Raw genomic sequence first — 19,302 nt, 5'->3', positions numbered from 1 at the left:
CGTAGTCTGAAAATCCACCTGTTCAGACTCCACCATGGCCCGTAGCACTAGCCCCTTAGATAGCACTTTATGTAGACTTAGATAGTATTTTAAATATAGCACGTTATGTAGACTTAGATAGTATTTTAAACAGACTTATAGCATGTTACGTAGACAGCAATAGAATTGCATTTGTATGTAGTCATATCACTTTATAGTACACATGTATAATATATAATATAGTATAGTATGTATAGTTTACATAGATACTCCACTGTTACGTTCTTAGCTTACGCATGTTTCATGATAACTACTTTTGATTTATTGCCATGCTTTTTGTTTTTGTTATTGCTTAATGTAAATCGCTCTGGATTAAGAGCGTCTGATAAATGCCTAAATTGTAATTGTAATTGTATTGTACAGGAGGATTCACATACTTGTCTGGAGGTCCAGGTTCATTACTGAAGTTAGGAGGTTTTCCCTTAGACTTGTCACTCTTCACAGACAGAAGGCTGGGTGTTGGAGACTCTGCTCTGTGGTACAGACTTCTGGAATCACACAAATACTGTTACAATTATCACACGCATAATACAAATTACCATGTGTTCAAAAATATGTATTATGTCCCACACATATAAGAGTAAAATCATTAGGTTTACCCTCACAACATACAATTCAATAATAGATATATTTAACATAGTGTGTTACATAGACATCATGTACACAAGCAGTCAGTCTGTATAGTGCAGCTTCACATCTGAACTCCACATTGTGTAATTTATAATCTATAGTTAGGATTGGACAGGGAGGATACACCTTTATGAAATGTTGTCTGTTGCTTTAGTAATTAACATGTACTTAGCATGATATTATGAAGTCGTATCATAGTGTTGTGTTTATTGTTTTTTCTGTTCTTCCCAGCTAAGTCGTGCCCTATGCGGGAGCTAACTATCTCCGTAGACAACGCCCTGGTAAAGTATGTCCCGACAGCCAGGAACCTTGGTGTTGTCCTGGACAGTCAGCTCTCGTTCAAAACACACATCACAGCTGTCACTCGATCCTGTAGGTATACACTCTATAACATATGACGAATTAGACCGTTTCTCACCCAGGAGTCAGCCCAGCTCCTAATCCAGACAACAGTCTTATCAAAACTTGACTATTGTAACTCCCTCCTTACTGGCCTACCGGCATGTGCACTTAAGCCCCTCCAACTGATCCAAAATACCGCAGCTCGCTTGGTCTTCAACCAGCCAAGATTCTCACACGTCTCCCCCCTGCGCCGCTCCCTCCATTGGCTCCCGGTCGCTGCCCGCACAGAATATGATGCTGGCATTCAAAGCAACCAAAGGCATTGTTCCCCCATATCTTACAAGTATGATCGTACCCTACAAACCCTCCCGTACACTCAGATCAGCCAACGCAGGGAAGCTGGAAGTACCCTCACTAAAAATGCCAGGACAACGCTCCACACGTCCCAAACTCTTCTCCCTTCTGGCTCCAAAACTATGGAATGCACTCCCCATCACAATCAGAACTGCAGCCTCACTCCCAATCTTCCGCCGTAGTCTGAAAACCCACCTGTTCAGACTCCACCATGGCCCGTAGCACTAGCCCCTTAGATAGCACTTTATGTAGACTTAGATAGTATTTTAAATATAGCACGTTATGTAGACTTAGATAGTATTTTTTAAACAGACTTATAGCATGTTACGTAGACAGCACTAGAATTGCATTTTGATGTAGTCATATCACTTTATAGTACACATGTATAATATATAATATAGTATAGTATGTATAGTTTACATATATACTCCACTGTTACGTTCTTAGCTTACGCATGTTTCATGATAACTACTTTTGATGTATTGCCATGCTTTTTGTTTTTGTTATTGCTTAATGTAAATCGCTCTGGATTAAGAGCGTCTGCTAAATGCCTAAATTGTAATTGTAATTGTATTGTACAGGAGGATTCACATACTTGTCTGGAGGTCCAGGTTCATTACTGAAGTTAGGAGGTTTTCCCTTAGACTTGTCACTCTTCACAGACAGAAGGCTGGGTGTTGGAGACTCTGCTCTGTGGTACAGACTTCTGGAATCACACAAATACTGTTACAATTATCACACGCATAATACAAATTACCATGTGTTCAAAAATATGTATTATGTCCCACACGTATAAGAGTAAAATCATTAGGTTTACCCTCACAACATACAATTAAATAATAGATATATTTAACATAGTGTGTTACATAGACATCATGTACACAAGCAGTCAGTCTGTATAGTGCAGCTTCACATCTGAACTCCACATTGTGTAATTTATAATCTATAGTTAGGATTGGACAGGGAGGATACACCTTTATGAAATGTTGTCTGTTGCTTTAGTAATTAACATGTACTTAGCATGATATTATGAAGTCGTATCATAGTGTTGTGTTTATTGTTTTTTCTGTTCTTCCCAGCTAAGTCGTGCCCTATGCGGGAGCTAACTATCTCCGTAGACAACGCCCTGGTAAAATCTGTCCCGACAGCCAGGAACCTTGGTGTTGTCCTGGACAGTCAGCTCTCGTTCAAAACACACATCACAGCTGTCACTCGATCCTGTAGGTATACACTCTATAACATACGACGAATTAGACCGTTTCTCACCCAGGAGTCAGCCCAGCTCCTAATCCAGACAACAGTCTTATCAAAACTTGACTATTGTAACTCCCTCCTTACTGGCCTACCGGCATGTGCACTTAAGCCCCTCCAACTGATCCAAAATACCGCAGCTCGCTTGGTCTTCAACCAGCCAAAATTCTCACACGTCTCCCCCCTGCTCCGCTCCCTCCATTGGCTCCCGGTCGCTGCCCGCACAGAATATGATGCTGGCATTCAAAGCAACCAAAGGCATTGTTCCCCCATATCTTACAAGTATAATCGTACCCTACAAACCCTCCCGTACACTCAGATCAGCCAACGCAGGGAAGCTGGAAGTACCCTCACTAAAAATGCCAGGACAACGCTCCACACGTCCCAAACTCTTCTCCCTTCTGGCTCCAAAACTATGGAATGCACTCCCCATCACAATCAGAACTGCAGCCTCACTCCCAATCTTCCGCCGTAGTCTGAAAACCCACCTGTTCAGACTCCACCATGGCCCGTAGCACTAGCCCCTTAGATAGCACTTTATGTAGACTTAGATAGTATTTTAAATATAGCACGTTATGTAGACTTAGATAGTATTTCTTAAACAGACTTATAGCATGTTACGTAGACAGCACTAGAATTGCATTTTGATGTAGTCATATCACTTTATAGTACACATGTATAATATATAATATAGTATAGTATGTATAGTTTACATATATACTCCACTGTTACGTTCTTAGCTTACGCATGTTTCATGATAACTACTTTTGATGTATTGCCATGCTTTTTGTTTTTGTTATTGCTTAATGTAAATCGCTCTGGATTAAGAGCGTCTGCTAAATGCCTAAATTGTAATTGTAATTGTATTGTACAGGAGGATTCACATACTTGTCTGGAGGTCCAGGTTCATTACTGAAGTTAGGAGGTTTTCCCTTAGACTTGTCACTCTTCACAGACAGAAGGCTGGGTGTTGGAGACTCTGCTCTGTGGTACAGACTTCTGGAATCATAGAAATGATTCTAGAATTATCATGTGAATTCACTTGGTTCAATATTTGTTGTTGTAAAGTACCATTTTACATTCTACATGGATTAACGTGTTCAGTCACCACAACTGATTTTGGTTATTTGGAAGCACATCGCTCACCGAAAATAGCTGATCTACAAGCTTACTGTCCACTGTAGCATGATGTAAGATCTACAATCTTACTGTCCACTGTAGCATGATGTATAGATCTACAAGCTTACTGTCCACTGTAGCATGATGTAAGATCTACAAGCTTACTGTCCACTGTAGCATGATGTAAGATCTACAAGCTTACTGTCCACTGTAGCATGATGTAAGATCTACAAGCTTACTGTCCACTGTAGCATGATGTAAGATCTACAAGCTTACTGTCCTCTGTACCATGATGTAAGATCTACAAGCTTACTGTCCACTGTAGCATGATGTAAGATCTACAAGCTTACTGTCCACTGTAACATGATGTAAGATCTACAAGCTTACTGTCCACTGTACCATGATGTAAGATCTACAAGCTTACTGTCCACTGTAGCATGATGTAAGATCTACAAGCTTACTGTCCACTGTACCATGATGTAAGATCTACAAGCTTACTGTCCACTGTAGCATGATGTAAGATCTACAAGCTTACTGTCCACTGTAACATGATGTAAGATCTACAAGCTTACTGTCCACTGTACCATGATGTAAGATCTACAAGCTTACTGTCCACTGTAGCATGATGTAAGAAATTATTTATTTGAAAAATCCAAGATAAGAACCCAGATTTGTTTTGGATGTTTTTGTTTTTAGGAGAATTCATAGAGAAGGCGTGGCAGTTACGTTGGAGAACAATGTATCCATAACTGTTTATGTATTGTCTTTGTGGTGTGTTGGTGTTTGTACATTTAATGATTGTCTTGTAAGCGTCGTGTGGGCTGGGCATCTTATGATGCAGGACACATACAAAAACTATCAATCTATAGATTGATCGATCGTCTGTCCTTCTGTCTGTCTGTTTCTTAGAAGTGGTCAAACTATAGAATACATGTTCAGAAGCATCTTCCATAAAACCATGATTGTTTATCTAGATATTTGATAAAAGTAAAGGTTAAAGCCACCGTCTGTGATTTCTTCAACTGGTTGTCTGTGTGTTGGTTTAGAATAATAATTTCTAACCATCATGCTTCTGTATATTATGTGCTAATTGTTTAGGAACAGCTAGTGAACTGTGGGCTCTCCTTTCATGATGTTATAATTGTTTAGGAACAGCTAGTGAACTGTGGGCTCTCCTTTCATGATGTTATAATTGTTTAGGAACAGCTAGTGAACTGTGGGCTCTCCTTTCATGATGTTATAATTGTTTAGGAACAGCTAGTGAACTGTGGGCTCTCCTTTCATGATGTTATAATTGTTTAGGAACAGCTAGTGAACTGTGGGCTCTCCTTTCATGATGTTTAATTGTTTAGGAACAGCTAGTGAACTGTGGGCTCTCCTTTCATGGTGTTATAATTGTTTAGGAACAGCTAGTGAACTGTGGGCTCTCCTTTCATGGTGTTATAATTGTTTAGGAACAGCTAGTGAACTGTGGGCTCTCCTTTCATGATGTTATAATTGTTTAGGAACAGCTAGTGAACTGTGGGCTCTCCTTTCATGGTGTTATAATTGTTTAGGAACAGCTAGTGAACTGTGGGCTCTCCTTTCATGGTGTTATAATTGTTTAGGAACAGCTAGTGAACTGTGGGCTCTCCTTTCATGGTGTTATAATTGTTTAGGAACAGCTAGTGAACTGTGGGCTCTCCTTTCATGATGTTATAATTGTTTAGGAACAGCTAGTGAACTGTGGGCTCTCCTTTCATGATGTTTCACAAATTGCAGATTGGGACATGGCCTGAAAACGTCCGTACCCCAGCCTAGATTCAGAGTGAATATTGGGCGTGATTATCCTCTAGTGTGAGCGGTTTAAAGATCCAATCTTAAGCATAGGATGATTGACATACAGTGTGTGTTGAGGTCCGTAGTTGTGTCATAGTGTTGTGTACAGTATATTGTACAGGAGGATTGACATACTGTGTATCTGGAGGTCCAGGTTCATTACTGAAGTTAATAGGTTCTCCCATAGACGTGTCACTCTTCATAGACATGTAGCTGGGTGTTGGAGACTCTGCTCTGTGGTACAGACCTCTGGAATAACATAAATGTTTTCATAATTATCATCTACATGGATTACAGTTCTCAGTCACCACAACTGGTTGCTGTCAGACAGTCGATGCCGTCACAACAATGTTTCATTAATCTGGATTGTTACTGTCCGAGTGTCCGTTATGCTTTATATTGTACAGGAGGATTGTTACTGTCCGAGTGTCCGTTATGCTTTATATTGTACAGGAGGATTGTTACTGTCCGAGTGTCCGTTATGCTTTATATTGTACAGGAGGATTGTTACTGTCCGAGTGTCCGTTATGCTTTATATTGTACAGGAGGATTGACATACTGTGTATCTGGAGGTCCAGGTTCATTACTGAAGTTAATAGGTTCTCCCATAGACCAGTCACTCTTCATAGACAGAAGGCTGGGTGTTGGAGACTCTGCTCTGTGGTACAGACTTCTGGAAACCATAGAAATTAAATATGGATGAAACCGTGATAGGATTATTCATGTCCCATTATATTATTATTGACCATCATATAAAGCTCCTCAAAGTTACAGTACAATAACAGGTTCATATTCCATAGTTTATATACACACACACACACACACACACACACACACACACACACACACACACACACACACACACACACACACACACACACACACACACACACACACACACACACACACACACACACACACAGAGAGAGAGACAGGACACATGCAGTAGGTCTGTACAGTGCAGCTTTGGAACACCACATTGTGACTTCATTCACAAACTGAACACATTTTTAATTTATAATCTATAAAGATTGGGAGACCATGTTGTTATTATATTGTGTCTTGTGTTTCATTCACTTGCACATTATTACACTGCATGATATTGTGTCGTCATATCATAGTGTTGTGTATTGTAGTGTTTAGTGTGTATTATTGTATAGTGTTATAGTGTAAATATTGTATAGTGTAAATATTGTATAGTGTAAATAATGTATAGTGTTATAGTGTAAATATTGTATAGTGTAAATAATGTATAGTGTAAATAATGTATAGGGAGATTCACATACTGAGGTCCAGGTTCATTACTGAAGTCAGGAGGTTTTCCCTTAGACTTGTCACTCTTCACAGACAGAAGGCTTGGTGTTGGAGACTCTGCTCTGTGGTACAGACTTCTGGAATCAGAGAAATTGTTTTATAATTATCACGTGAATGAAGACATCAGTCTGTTCCAGATTCCTTATTGTTACATCCAGTTATACGAGTATAAGAGAGTGAAATATTTGGGTTTCACCTCATAACGACACGCAACAACATCACACCCCTGTGAAGTGAGGGGCGCTCTTCTTATCATCATCTCATTCCTGCCAATCACAGATTGCGTCCTCACCTTCGTCTTCAATGTTTGTGTTACGCAATGTTTATGTTTACACAAACATTAAACACTGTCCATTCATTATCAATAGCCTTTAATGTTTATGTTTTACACAAACACTAAACACTGTCCATTCATTATCAATAGCCTTTAATGTCTGTGTTTTTGTGAATAGAATAGAATGTGTCCAAACATGTAATTAATTCTAGGGCTATAGAGGTTTTGTAACAATCATGGTTAATTAAAATGCATTTGTAATCATTTCTACATTGTATTTCACTCATTCTGTTGAATTCTATTCAGTTTTGTGAAATATCTTTGATGACCCAAAATTATTTTGCGACCCCACCGTCAGTGTCTCGCGACCCCATGTGGGGGCCCGAACCCACCATTGGGAAGCCCTGCTCTACCAGATATGAATGCATTGTGTTATTGTACCAAACTGTTGTATGTCTCATGTTTTAGTAAAACTAAACAAACTATTAAAAGTCCATAGACTTGGCTGTCCCATGACATCATTTGGGTAAGCCGTGCATTGGAGGGGCTAGCGCGCCTCAACAACGAGCATTGGAGGGGCTAGGGGCTAGGGGCTAGCGCGCCTCAACAACGAGGGGCTAGCGCGCCTCAACAACGAGCATTGGAGGGGCTAGGGGCTAGGGGCTAGGGGCTAGCGCGCCTCAACAACGAGCATTGGAGGGGCTAGGGGCTAGGGGCTAGCGCGCCTCAACAACGAGCATTGGAGGGGCTAGGGGCTAGCGCGCCTCAACAACGAGCATTGGAGGGGCTAGGGGCTAGCGCGCCTCAACAACGAGGGGCTAGCGCGCCTCAACAACGAGCATTGGAGGGGCTAGGGGCTAGCGCGCCTCAACAACGAGGGGCTAGCGCGCCTCAACAACGAGCATTGGAGGGGCTAGGGGCTAGCGCGCCTCAACAACGAGCATTGGAGGGGCTAGGGGCTAGGGGCTAGCGCGCATCAACAACGAGGGGCTAGCGCGCCTCAACAACGAGCATTGGAGGGGCTAGGGGCTAGCGCGCCTCAACAACTAGAATGTCCTAAAAATACAGTAGAATAACAGATAGATTTACAGAACCCTTTTCTACAGCAGCCTTGTCAGGGCTACAAATGTACTTAGTTTACTTTTAAAGTTTAAATATAACCGGAAAAATATCAGGAGCACGCAGCAAAATGTAAGGAGCATCGATTTATATGTATTTATGAATAAGAAATAATGTAACAGTGTGGTTTATAAGTAAAATCAAATGTAATGGAGGATTAACATACTTTGTATGTGGAGACTCTGCTCTGTGGATGAGATGTTTGTCAGCTCCCTCCTCCTCTCTCTGCTCACACTGACTCCTCTCTGCTCTGTGGATGAGATGTTCGTCAGCTCCCTCCTCCTCTCTCTGCTCACACTGACTCCTCTCTGCTCTGTGGATGAGATGTTCGTCAGCTCCCTCCTCCTCTCTCTGCTCACACTGACTCATCTTTGGTCTTCAGGAAACCTGTCAAGATTACAGTCACAATACATCAGAAAACAGTCAATGTTTACTGTATATACTCACACGTGCACACGCACGCATGCGCGCGCACACACGCACGCACGTGTACACACACCTATACAGTGAAGTGCAGAGAACGATAGAGGGGCAGACACTGACATTTGTATATGGGAACTTTTGGTGCAATTAGCCGATCTACAATCTTCTTATCTTTTGGGTCGGCGGCGATTCACGCCTTGTTAACAGCAAACCCGAATCGCAAGAACAAACCCCCGACTGGCAAAATGGATCAGAACTGTGATTATTCTTTGCCTGCTGTTAACTTTAGAGAGAGAGAGAGACTAAGCAGGAAACAGCCTCCTCCCTCCTCTGATGTGGTCACATGGTTTACAGTAAACTGCTGTGGAGACTTGGCCTGGTTCCAGCAGAAGCGCTCTCTGTCTGTCTGTCTGTCTGTCTGTCTGTCTCGCTATCTGTCTCTCTCTCTCTCTGTCTCTCTCTCTCTGTCTCTCTGTCTCTCTCTCTCTGTCTGTCTCTCTCTATCTCTCTCTCTCTCTCTCTCTCATAGACCAAAGTTCTAGTCTTTGTTTAAACACCCAGACTAGAGATATTATAGTTCCAGTACATGGTGATTAATTAAAAACACTTACCCGATATATTAATCTTTAGACTTTAATCCAACGTGTCATAAAGGGGTCTGTGGTGTTGTTGTCAAAATGGTGGACTGTGTTTTAACAAGTTGTAGGAAGGAGGAGGAGTCACTGCTGACATTCTACTCTCTCTCTCTCTCTCTCTCTCTCTCTCTCTCTCTAACACACACACACACACACACACACACACACAGGGGTGGTGTTCAATGTTCCCTCTAATTTTTTTTCGGTCTGAGCAAACACTCAAACCTCCTGAGCAGACATCAGCAACTACTGAGCAAACATTACGTCACCTTGACACCAACTATCTAAACGTTAGATAATGCTAAGTGAGCGCCCCTCACTTCACACAGGTGGGATTTTTTTCTTTTTTCCAAATGGATTTTGGTATACGAGTGAATCAATGTATAGTTACATAAAGTTACGCAAGTTACATTTTTATTTTATATCAAGGTGGTAGGCTAGCAATTTTAGGAATATTCAGTTAGTCTATATCAGTGGTTCTCAACCTTTTCAGGCTGTGACCCCCCAAAGTAATCATATTTGAACTGGGGACCCCCACCCAGACAAGCAACAGAATGGTTCCACAGATAAATATTGTGAAAATAGCCGATCTACAAGCTCGTTGTGAACTTGTAGATCGGCTATTTTCACAATTGTTGCCTCTTTCTTTATCATTTAATAATCTGGCCAATGTTTGACCAGTTTTTATAGCATGGTTTGCTGATTACTTTTGATGCAGTAATGGTATTTTTTTCTTTTAGAGCCTTTGAGGTATTATAAAAGTCTTAAAAGTCCTTAAATTGTCACTTCACTGTCATCTGGGGTCCCCCACCCCCAAATCATGTGGGGACCCACAGGTTGAGAACGACTGGTAGGCTATATGAATACTCAATATTGCTTTACATGGGGGGGCATGAGAAAACGGAAATAATGTATTGGGACACACACACACACGCTCACACACCCAAGTTTGTTGGTTTGTGTTTTTGAACTCCTAGTTTCTCAGATTGTCGAACGTCAGCAGCCCCTTTTGAAGAAAGCTGTATTAACAGATTGGAGAATTACAGAGAGGTTCCATATGGGGCTAGACCGCTAGAGATTAACGTTAGCTTCCACATGTTTCATTCACAAGCACACGGACTGTCTGGAGGCTTGTTATGCTGTAGTGATAACAACGTTAGCTAACGTTATTCCCCCTCTCTTGTTGTTGCGCACAGCCGTGCTTTTATCCACACTTCCATCCGTTCGCCTTTTAAATCTAAATGTCCCATCAACGCACGGGTCCAAGCAACGCCAGCTTATCTGGTTCTTGGGGTTTCATTAACACTGACTGCTGCTGCTGCTGTTACGTCTCCACCTCTAACACCGTCTCCACACCATAGCGCAAAACTTTCTTAAGCTGCGCACTTCTTAAGCTGCGCGCAGCTTAAATTCTGAGTTTTTAGACAGCTGGTGGATGGAAAAGAAGCTCCACCTCCGCGGACTTTTTGGGCGGAGGAGAGCGTTTCCGGGAATCTGGCCGTCGCGCAAGTATTCAGCGGAGGTGGAGCTTAATTTCCATCCACCGGCTGTCTAAAAACTCAAGCTTTAAGCTGCGCGCAGCCGAGAACGTGCGCAGCTCTTTTGACCGTGTGGCAGCACCTTAAGGACTCGCGCGCAGTCACACACAGGAGGAGTAGCCTCGGTCCCAGGCAGGAGGAGAGGAGAGGAGAGGAGACCATAGAGTAATAAAAGGAGGGGAGGAGACCTATCTGTCGCGGTCGCCTCGCCTGTGTAATCTAAATAAAAGTGTAAAGTAAATAAAAAATAAAGTGTGGGCAAATGTCGACTCGGGATAGGTAGCCTATTATTACTGTAGTGATACTCGGAGCAATTTCTTTTTTAAATAAAAACTTTTTTTTTTTTTTTTTACACCAGCGTCTGTGTCTGTGCGCGACAGATTTCAGTTGTGCGCGGGGGCATTTGGCCATGTGCGCGCGTACGGGCGCACCTTAGGGGGAACATTGGTGGTGTTGTGTTACAGCCGGTTTCCAACTCATATTGTTGTCACAAGAAGATGTTCATGTTCCAACATGTAGGGAAATGTGCTCCACATCAACGCGACGCAGCTGTTGACTGATACCTGTCCATTTAAACTAGACGGGCCTGCCCCAAAGTTATTAGTGCAGCCGCGCCCGGCAGCCGGAGAAAACTAGAGTTCTCGACAGGGCCTGAAAATTCAGGCCCGGCCCTACCTGGGCCCTCATCAAACCCTGTACACTCAAGACACTGCCCCCGCTGCCACCCTTAGATCTCCATATATTGTGCTGTCTGTCTGTCTGTCTCGCTATCTCTCTCTCTCTCTCTCTCTCTCGCTGTCTCTCTCTCTCTGTCTGTCTCTCTCTATCTCTCTCTCTCTCTCTCTGACCAAAGTTCTACTCTTTGTTTAAACACCCAGACTAGAGACATTATAGTTCCAGTACATGGTGATTCATTAAAAACACTTACCCGATATATTAATCTTTAGACTTTAATCCAACGTGTCATAAAGGGGTCTGTGGTGTTGTTGTCAAAATGGTGGACTGTGTTTTAACAAGTTGTAGGAAGGAGGAGGAGTCACTGCTGACATTCTACTCTCTCTCTCTCTCTCTCTCTCTCTCTCTCTCTCTCTCTCTCTCTCTCTCTCTCTCTCTCTCTCTCTCTCTCTCTCTCTCTCTCTCTCTCTCTCTCTCTCCCCCCCTCCCCCCAGCTGCCTCTGTCTCACAGGTACACATTAGAGACTGACATTTTGTCGGGACTCCCGCGGGACACGGGATTCCCGCGGGATTCCCGCGGGATGGGATTAATATTTTTATTAATCCCGTGATCGGGACGGGACGGGAATTAAAGTCAACGGGAGCGTGCAGGATCGTGAATGACATTGGTCGCGCTGCCAAGTTCCAACCAAAAGAACAGAAGCACCCATTTTTGTTGTAGTCATCTTTCTGTGAGCCAACACTCTTTTGACTTGCTGACGCAAGTCAAAAGAACTACATAACCAATTCACCCATAATCCAGCAGTGCTAGTGCTTCCAGCCTTCCACAACACAAAAACCTCCTCCACCATGCAATCCAGTCGGGCTGGACGTCTTATACAGTTTTATATGAAGACATCGCAATGCGGCCGTGTATGATTCTGCATCGCGCCGGTGCCGTGATTTAATCGATTATTTATAGCCAGATCATCCTGATGCATTTGTTTCCCCTGACAGTGTCAACTTTCAATTGTGATGCTACGTTAGCTACATGCTAACGCTGTTAGCTAGCTCCCTGAACAGCTGTTCTGTTCTGAGCGAATGTTCTACAATACATCGTCTCAATTCTTTCTCCCAACCGAGTCCCATACACCAGTGGTTCCCAAACATTTTCATGTCAAGGACCCCTAAATCGACATTTATTAGCCCGCAGACCCCCATTTGAAAAGATGCCAGGGGCAGGGACCCCCATAAGAGAAGATTTTTATTACAGTTCTAGCTGTGATTCTCAACCATTTTAATTTCAAGGACCCCCAGTTTGACATGCATTAGTCTACGGATCAATGTTAATTTAACTCTGAGTGTACAAATGGAACAGCATTTGGTTCCATTTGTACACTCCCATAACATAATTTGTTACAGACCCATAAGGGTCCATTTGGAACTATTATTTAGCTGGGGACCCCCTGGAACTCTTTCAAGGACCCCTGGGAACCACTGCCATACACATAGACTTGTACACTGATTAATTATTCATATAGAGTTAAATTAACACTGAGGTTTATTTTTTTAATCTTAATTGACAAAGCACTTGTTAACTGTTAAGCTTTAAAATCTGTTCAGGGAAAAACCGTGTCATAGGACTTGTCAGAACTGTATTTGGTAGTCAAAGTTAAATCCAACACTTTATTTATTTTAATTTGATTGGTAGGCTATTTGTCTTGAGAAGCCAGAAGTAATAGATAGATAGGCCTATAGATAGATGGATGGATGGATGGATGGATGGATGGATGGATCGATCAATTGCCAATGACTAAAAAAAAAAAAAAAACAGGAGCGGGATGGGAGCGGGAGTAATTTCGAGCAGGAGCGGGATGGGATCAGGAGTCATTCTACAGGAGTGGGACAGGATGGGATTTTTTTTTAAACTCTGGCCCAGGATTGGGACAGGACAGGATTTTTTCTGTGGGAGTGGGACAGGACAGGAGTGAAAATCCACTCCCGTGTCAGTCTCTAGTACACATGTAGACTCTCGCACTCTCTCTCTCTCTCTCTCTCTCTCTCTCTCACACACACACACACACACACACACACACACACACACACACACAGGGGTGGTGTTGTGTTACAGCCGGTTTCCAACTTATATTGTTGTCACAAGAAGATGTTCATGTTCCAACATGTAGGGAAATGTGCTCCACATCAACGCGACGCAGCTGTTGACTGATACCTGTCCATTTAAACTCTAGACGGGCCTGCCCGGAAGGAGGAGGAGTCACTGCTGACATTCTACTCTCTCTCTCTCTCTCTCTCTCTCTCTCTCTCTCTCCCCCCCCTCCCCCCAGCTGCCTCTGTCTCACAGGTACACATGTAGACTCTCGAACTCTCTCTCTCTCTCTCTCACACACACACACACACACACACACACACACACAGTCACACACACACACAGTCACACACACACACACACACAGCTCCAGACCATAGACCAAAGTTCAGATGTTCAACTGGCGTCGTCATGAAAGGGGGCAGGACTGGGCCTGGCGTCGTCATGAAAGGGGGCGGGACTGGGCCTGGCGTCGTCATGAAAGGGGGCGGGACTGGGCCTGGCGTCGTCATGAAAGGGGGCGGGACTGGGCCTGGCGTCGTCATGAAAGGGGGCGGGACTGGGCCTGTCGTCGTCATGAAAGGGGGCAGGACTGGGCCTGGCGTCGTCATGAAAGGGGGGGGACTGGGCCTGGCGTCGTCATGAAAGGGGGCGGGACTGCGACGCTCTATAGTCTATAACTAGAAAACATCACACCTGTGTGAAGTGAGCGGCGCTCTTATCATCGTACATTATCATCTCATTCTGGCCAATCATAATTTGCGTCCTCACTTTTCTGCCCTCACTTTTTAGTTAGTGTAAAAACCAGAAATGATCCACTGACTGCATTGAGTCTTCTGTTGTAAAAACCAGAAATGATCCACTGACTGCATTGAGTCTTCTGTTGTAAAAACCAGAAATGATCCACTGACTGCATTGAGTCTTCTGTTGTAAAAACCAGAAATGATCCACTGACTGCATTGAGTCTTCTGTTGTAAAAACCAGAAATGATCCACTGACTGCATTGAGTCTTCTGTTGTAAAAACCAGAAATGATCCACTGACTGCATTGAGTCTTCTGTTGTAAAAACCAGAAATGATCCACTGACTGCATTGAGTCTTCTGTTGTAAAAACCAGAAATGATCCACTGACTGCATTGAGTCTTCTGTTGTAAAAACCAGAAATGATCCACTGACTGCATTGAGTCTTCTGTTGTAAAAACCAGAAATGATCCACTGACTGCATTGAGTCTTCTGTTGTAAAAACCAGAAATGATCCACTGACTGCATTGAGTCTTCTGTTGTAAAAACCAGAAATGATCCACTGACTGCATTGAGTCTTCTGTTGTAAAAACCAGAAATGATCCACTGACTGCATTGAGTCTTCTGTTGTAAAAACCAGAAATGATCCACTGACTGCATTGAGTCTTCTGTTGTAAAAACCAGAAATGATCCACTGACTGCATTGAGTCTTCTGTTGTAAAAACCAGAAATGATCCACTGACTGCATTGAGTCTTCTGTTGTAAAAACCAGAAATGATCCACTGACTGCATTGAGTCTTCTGTTGTAAAAACCAGAAATGATCCACTGACTGCATTGAGTCTTCTGTTGTAAAAACCAGAAATGATCCACTGACTGCATTGAGTCTTCTGTTGTAAAAACCAGAAATGATCCACTGACTGCATTGAGTCTTCTGTTGTAAAAACCAGAAATGATCCACTGACTGCATTGAGTCTTCTGCTCACTTTGAATGAACTGTTGCTTCTTGTCTAGTCTCTCGAGACAGACTGTTGACTAACGTCACATTCACAGGAAAAGAGGGCGCTGTTTCTCCTTTATTCTTTGACGATTGGTTCTCAGATTGCTACAGAATTGAACATGGTGGACCCTCTTGTAAATGAGTGTAATGCTTAATTGGGTTGTCCACTCACAGTTAACAGTCTTTGTATTGAGTTTGTGCTCGAAATTTACTGTAATTCTGCAAACTGTTAATAAATATTTCAATCAATCAATCAATGCTCCTTGTCTGAATGGGGTCGAGAATATGTGACACCAAATGTGTGAGTCTGTCGCCCTCTGCTGGACAAACATCGGACATAACATTACAATAATAAACATCCACTTCTGCGGTTGAGAGAGACAGACACAACATTTGTCACACCATAAACACAGTTTGCCGCCACCTCCAATCCCAGATATATCATTTTAGGTATATAATTGTACCCAATATAATAAATTCCATAAAAGGCCTGTGGTGTATTTTCACACACAACTAGCCCAGTAAACTCACTAAACTAGAGAAATGAACTCTGTCTAGACTAAAGCAAACTCAGTCAGCACATCAGATCAGATCGAAGAAACGCAGGCAGAGAGATGAACTGGAGTGAAGATCCCCATCAGAGTAGTATTTATTCAGAAGTACAAATACAGAGAGAATAGAGCTTCGCCATGGCCATGCCGGCCCACGGACTGCCTGACCGCTGACGCGGCCAGCCAGCTAAGACTGATGATTTTTACATTGACAACATGACATGATATATACTTTTGCAAAACAACAGTTGAACTCTGGGTGTGGTTAAGATTTACATACAGATTGAGAAGAAACATTGGTGTCTTCAGACACGTCCCAAACGGTTCCTGGAGGACAATAGAATACTAAATATCTCTCCAACCCCTCAGACAGCCTCAAACAGTTTGAGAACAATGCAAGGTACTCAGGCTGAGTGATTGCTCTGAGTCTAGACCTGTTGGAGACTCACCTCACCAATGATGATCAACCAATGTGTCTACTCTCTCATGAACCATGACATTAGCACAATGACCAAAGTGTAGTCTAATTATTGACAGAATATTGCAGATATAGCTATGGACTATATTTACGATTCCACAGGCCCTTTATTAAAGTACAGCAATGGCAATTAGAGGTACCGGTACTCTTCTTTTATATTAACAGTCAACCTGTGAATTTAAGCACAGTTCTGTGTGACACAGTCTGTGTTTTCATGGTGAATAATTAGATGCCTTTTACTTTATCTAAGGCAGTGATTTCTGTTATCGGTGTGATTGGAAATTAATTAATTGCTTTGTGTGTATTTAAATACATTTTAAAAAATGTCATTCGCTCTTCAAACAGTTCCACATGGATTCACTCTTCAAACAGTTCCTCATGGATTCACTCTTCAAACAGTTCCACATGGATTCACTCTTCAAACAGTTCCTCATGGATTCACTCTTCAAACAGTTCCACATGGATTCACTCTTAAAAACAGTTCCACATGGATTCACTCTTCAAACAGTTCCTCATGGATTCACTCTTCAAACAGTTCCTCATGGATTCACTCTTCAAACAGTTCCTCATGGATTCACTCTTCAAACAGTTCCTCATGGATTCACTCTTCAAACAGTTCCTCATGGATTCACTCTTCAAACAGTTCCACATGGATTCACTCTTCAAACAGTTCCTCATGGATTCACTCTTCAAACAGTTCCTCATGGATTCACTCTTCAAACAGTTCCTCATGGATTCACTCTTCAAACAGTTCCACATGGATTCACTCTTCAAACAGTTCCTCATGGATTCACTCTTCAAACAGTTCCTCACGGATTCACTCTTCAAACAGTTCCACATGGATTCACTCTTCAAACAGTTCCTCATGGATTCACTCTTCAAACAGTTCCACATGGATTCACTCTTCAAACAGTTCCTCATGGATTCACTCTTCAAACAGTTCCACATGGATTCACTCTTCAAACAGTTCCTCATGGATTCACTCTTCAAACAGTTCCACATGGATTCACTCTTCAAACAGTTCCTCATGGATTCACTCTTCAAACAGTTCCACATGGATTCACTCTTCAAACAGTTCCTCATGGATTCACTCTTCAAACAGTTCCTCATGGATTCACTCTTCAAACAGTTCCTCATGGATTCACTCTTCAAACAGTTCCTCATGGATTCACTCTTCAAACAGTTCCTCATGGATTCACTCTTCAAACAGTTCCTCATGGATTCACTCTTCAAACAGTTCCACATGGATTCAGATTACAGCCACTCAGTGAAGCTGTTGAAATAACTTTGAGGACTTTAAGGACCAATAGAATCCATGGATTATTTGTAATCATATACTTCCTGAAGGTGATAGGTCATAGATTATAGTCCACCCAGTGAAACTCACCTGTTTAAATAACTTTAAATCAGAGGTTCTAAAATATATATATTAGCCTACATGAATAATATTTCAAAAGTATTTCATGCATTCATGAACCACTTCACCACTTTTCAATGTATCTTCATATAATAGGTCCTCACTAATAATCATGATAAAATGGCACGATTTGTTTCTACTCAGTCTGTATCTCATAGGAGGGTTGTGGGCAGTTTAGAAACCCGTCCACCAGTGACATCATCATTAGGCAGATGTGTTTTACAAAATTGATTTGTATTATTGTGAGAACGATGGCTTCCATTTTAACACTTTTCAAGACTAGAAAGCCTGCAGTTTCTATTAGCTTGTATTCCCCATCGATGACGTCACTGGTGGACGCGTTTCTGAACTGCTCACAGCCCTCCTATGAGACACAGACTGGTTTCTGAACTGCCCACAGCCCTCCTATGAGACACAGACTGGTTTCTGAACTGCCCACAGCCAGACTGGTTTCTGAACTGCCCACAGCCCTCCTATGAGACAAAGACTGGTTTCTGAACTGCCCACAGCCCTCCTACGAGACACAGACTGGTTTCTGAACTTCCCACAGCCCTCCTATGAGACAGACTGGTTTCTGAACTACCCACAGCCCTCCTATGAGACACAGACTGGTTTCTGAACCGCCCACAGCCCTCCTATGAGACAGACTGGTTTCTGAACTGCCCACAGCCCTCCTATGAGACAGACTGGTTTCTGAACTGCCCACAGCCCTCCTATGAGACACAGACTGGTTTCTGAACTGCCCACAGCCCTCCTATGAGACACAGACTGGTTTCTGAACTGCCCACAGCCCTCCTATGAGACACAGATTATTAGTGAGGACCTATTATATGAAGATAGGTTAAAAAGTGCTGAAGTGGTCCTTTGAAAAAGAAATTAATCAAACAATTTCCATTAATAATATTTGTAAGAACTCCCCTCTAGGGCTGATACTGTACCTCTAGGACTGATACTGTACCTCTAGGGTTGATACTGTACCTCTAGGGCTGATACTGTACCTCTAGGGTTGGTACTGTACCTCTAGGGCTGATACTGTACCTCTAGGGCTGATACTGTACCTCTAGGGCTGATACTGTACCTCTAGGACTGATACTGTACCTCTAGGGTTGATACTGTACCTCTAGGACTGATACCGTACCTCTAGGGTTGATACTGTACCTCTAGGGTTGATACTGTACCTTTAGGACTGATACTGTACCTCTAGGACTGATACCGTACCTCTAGGGTTGATACTGTACCTCTAGGGTTGATACTGTACCTCTAGGACTGATACTGTACCTCTAGGGTTGATACTGTACCTCTAGGGTTGATACTGTACCTCTAGGACTGATACCGTACCTCTAGGGTTGATACTGTACCTCTAGGGTTGATACTGTACCTCTAGGACTGATACTGTACCTATAGGGTTGATACTGTACCTCTAGGGCTGATACTGTACCTCTAGGGTTGATACTGTACCTCTAGGGCTGATACTGTACCTCTAGGACTGATACTGTACCTC

General features: G+C 42.7%; 1 protein-coding gene across 1 annotated transcript in view; it reads right to left on the bottom strand.

The window, feature by feature from the left end:
- Positions 1–19,302, bottom strand: part of LOC306918874 (uncharacterized protein) — a gene marked incomplete at both ends in the record, with an annotated part of 47,315 nt that overhangs the window by 10,095 nt on the left and 17,918 nt on the right. Inside the window, 5 exons of the mRNA XM_079531727.1 lie at positions 1,945–2,071; positions 3,505–3,615; positions 5,689–5,802; positions 6,113–6,223; positions 6,840–6,944. Coding sequence (XP_079387853.1) covers positions 1,945–2,071; positions 3,505–3,615; positions 5,689–5,802; positions 6,113–6,223; positions 6,840–6,944 — 568 coding nt within the window. The remainder of the gene's footprint in view (positions 1–1,944; positions 2,072–3,504; positions 3,616–5,688; positions 5,803–6,112; positions 6,224–6,839; positions 6,945–19,302) is intronic.

This window comes from Electrona antarctica, assembly GCF_951216825.1.
Source record: "Electrona antarctica genome assembly, contig: scaffold_125, whole genome shotgun sequence".
Taxonomy (NCBI): Eukaryota; Metazoa; Chordata; class Actinopteri; order Myctophiformes; family Myctophidae; genus Electrona; species Electrona antarctica.
Note: the sequence above shows the minus strand (reverse complement) of the source record. Positions and strands in the feature narration are given on the sequence as shown.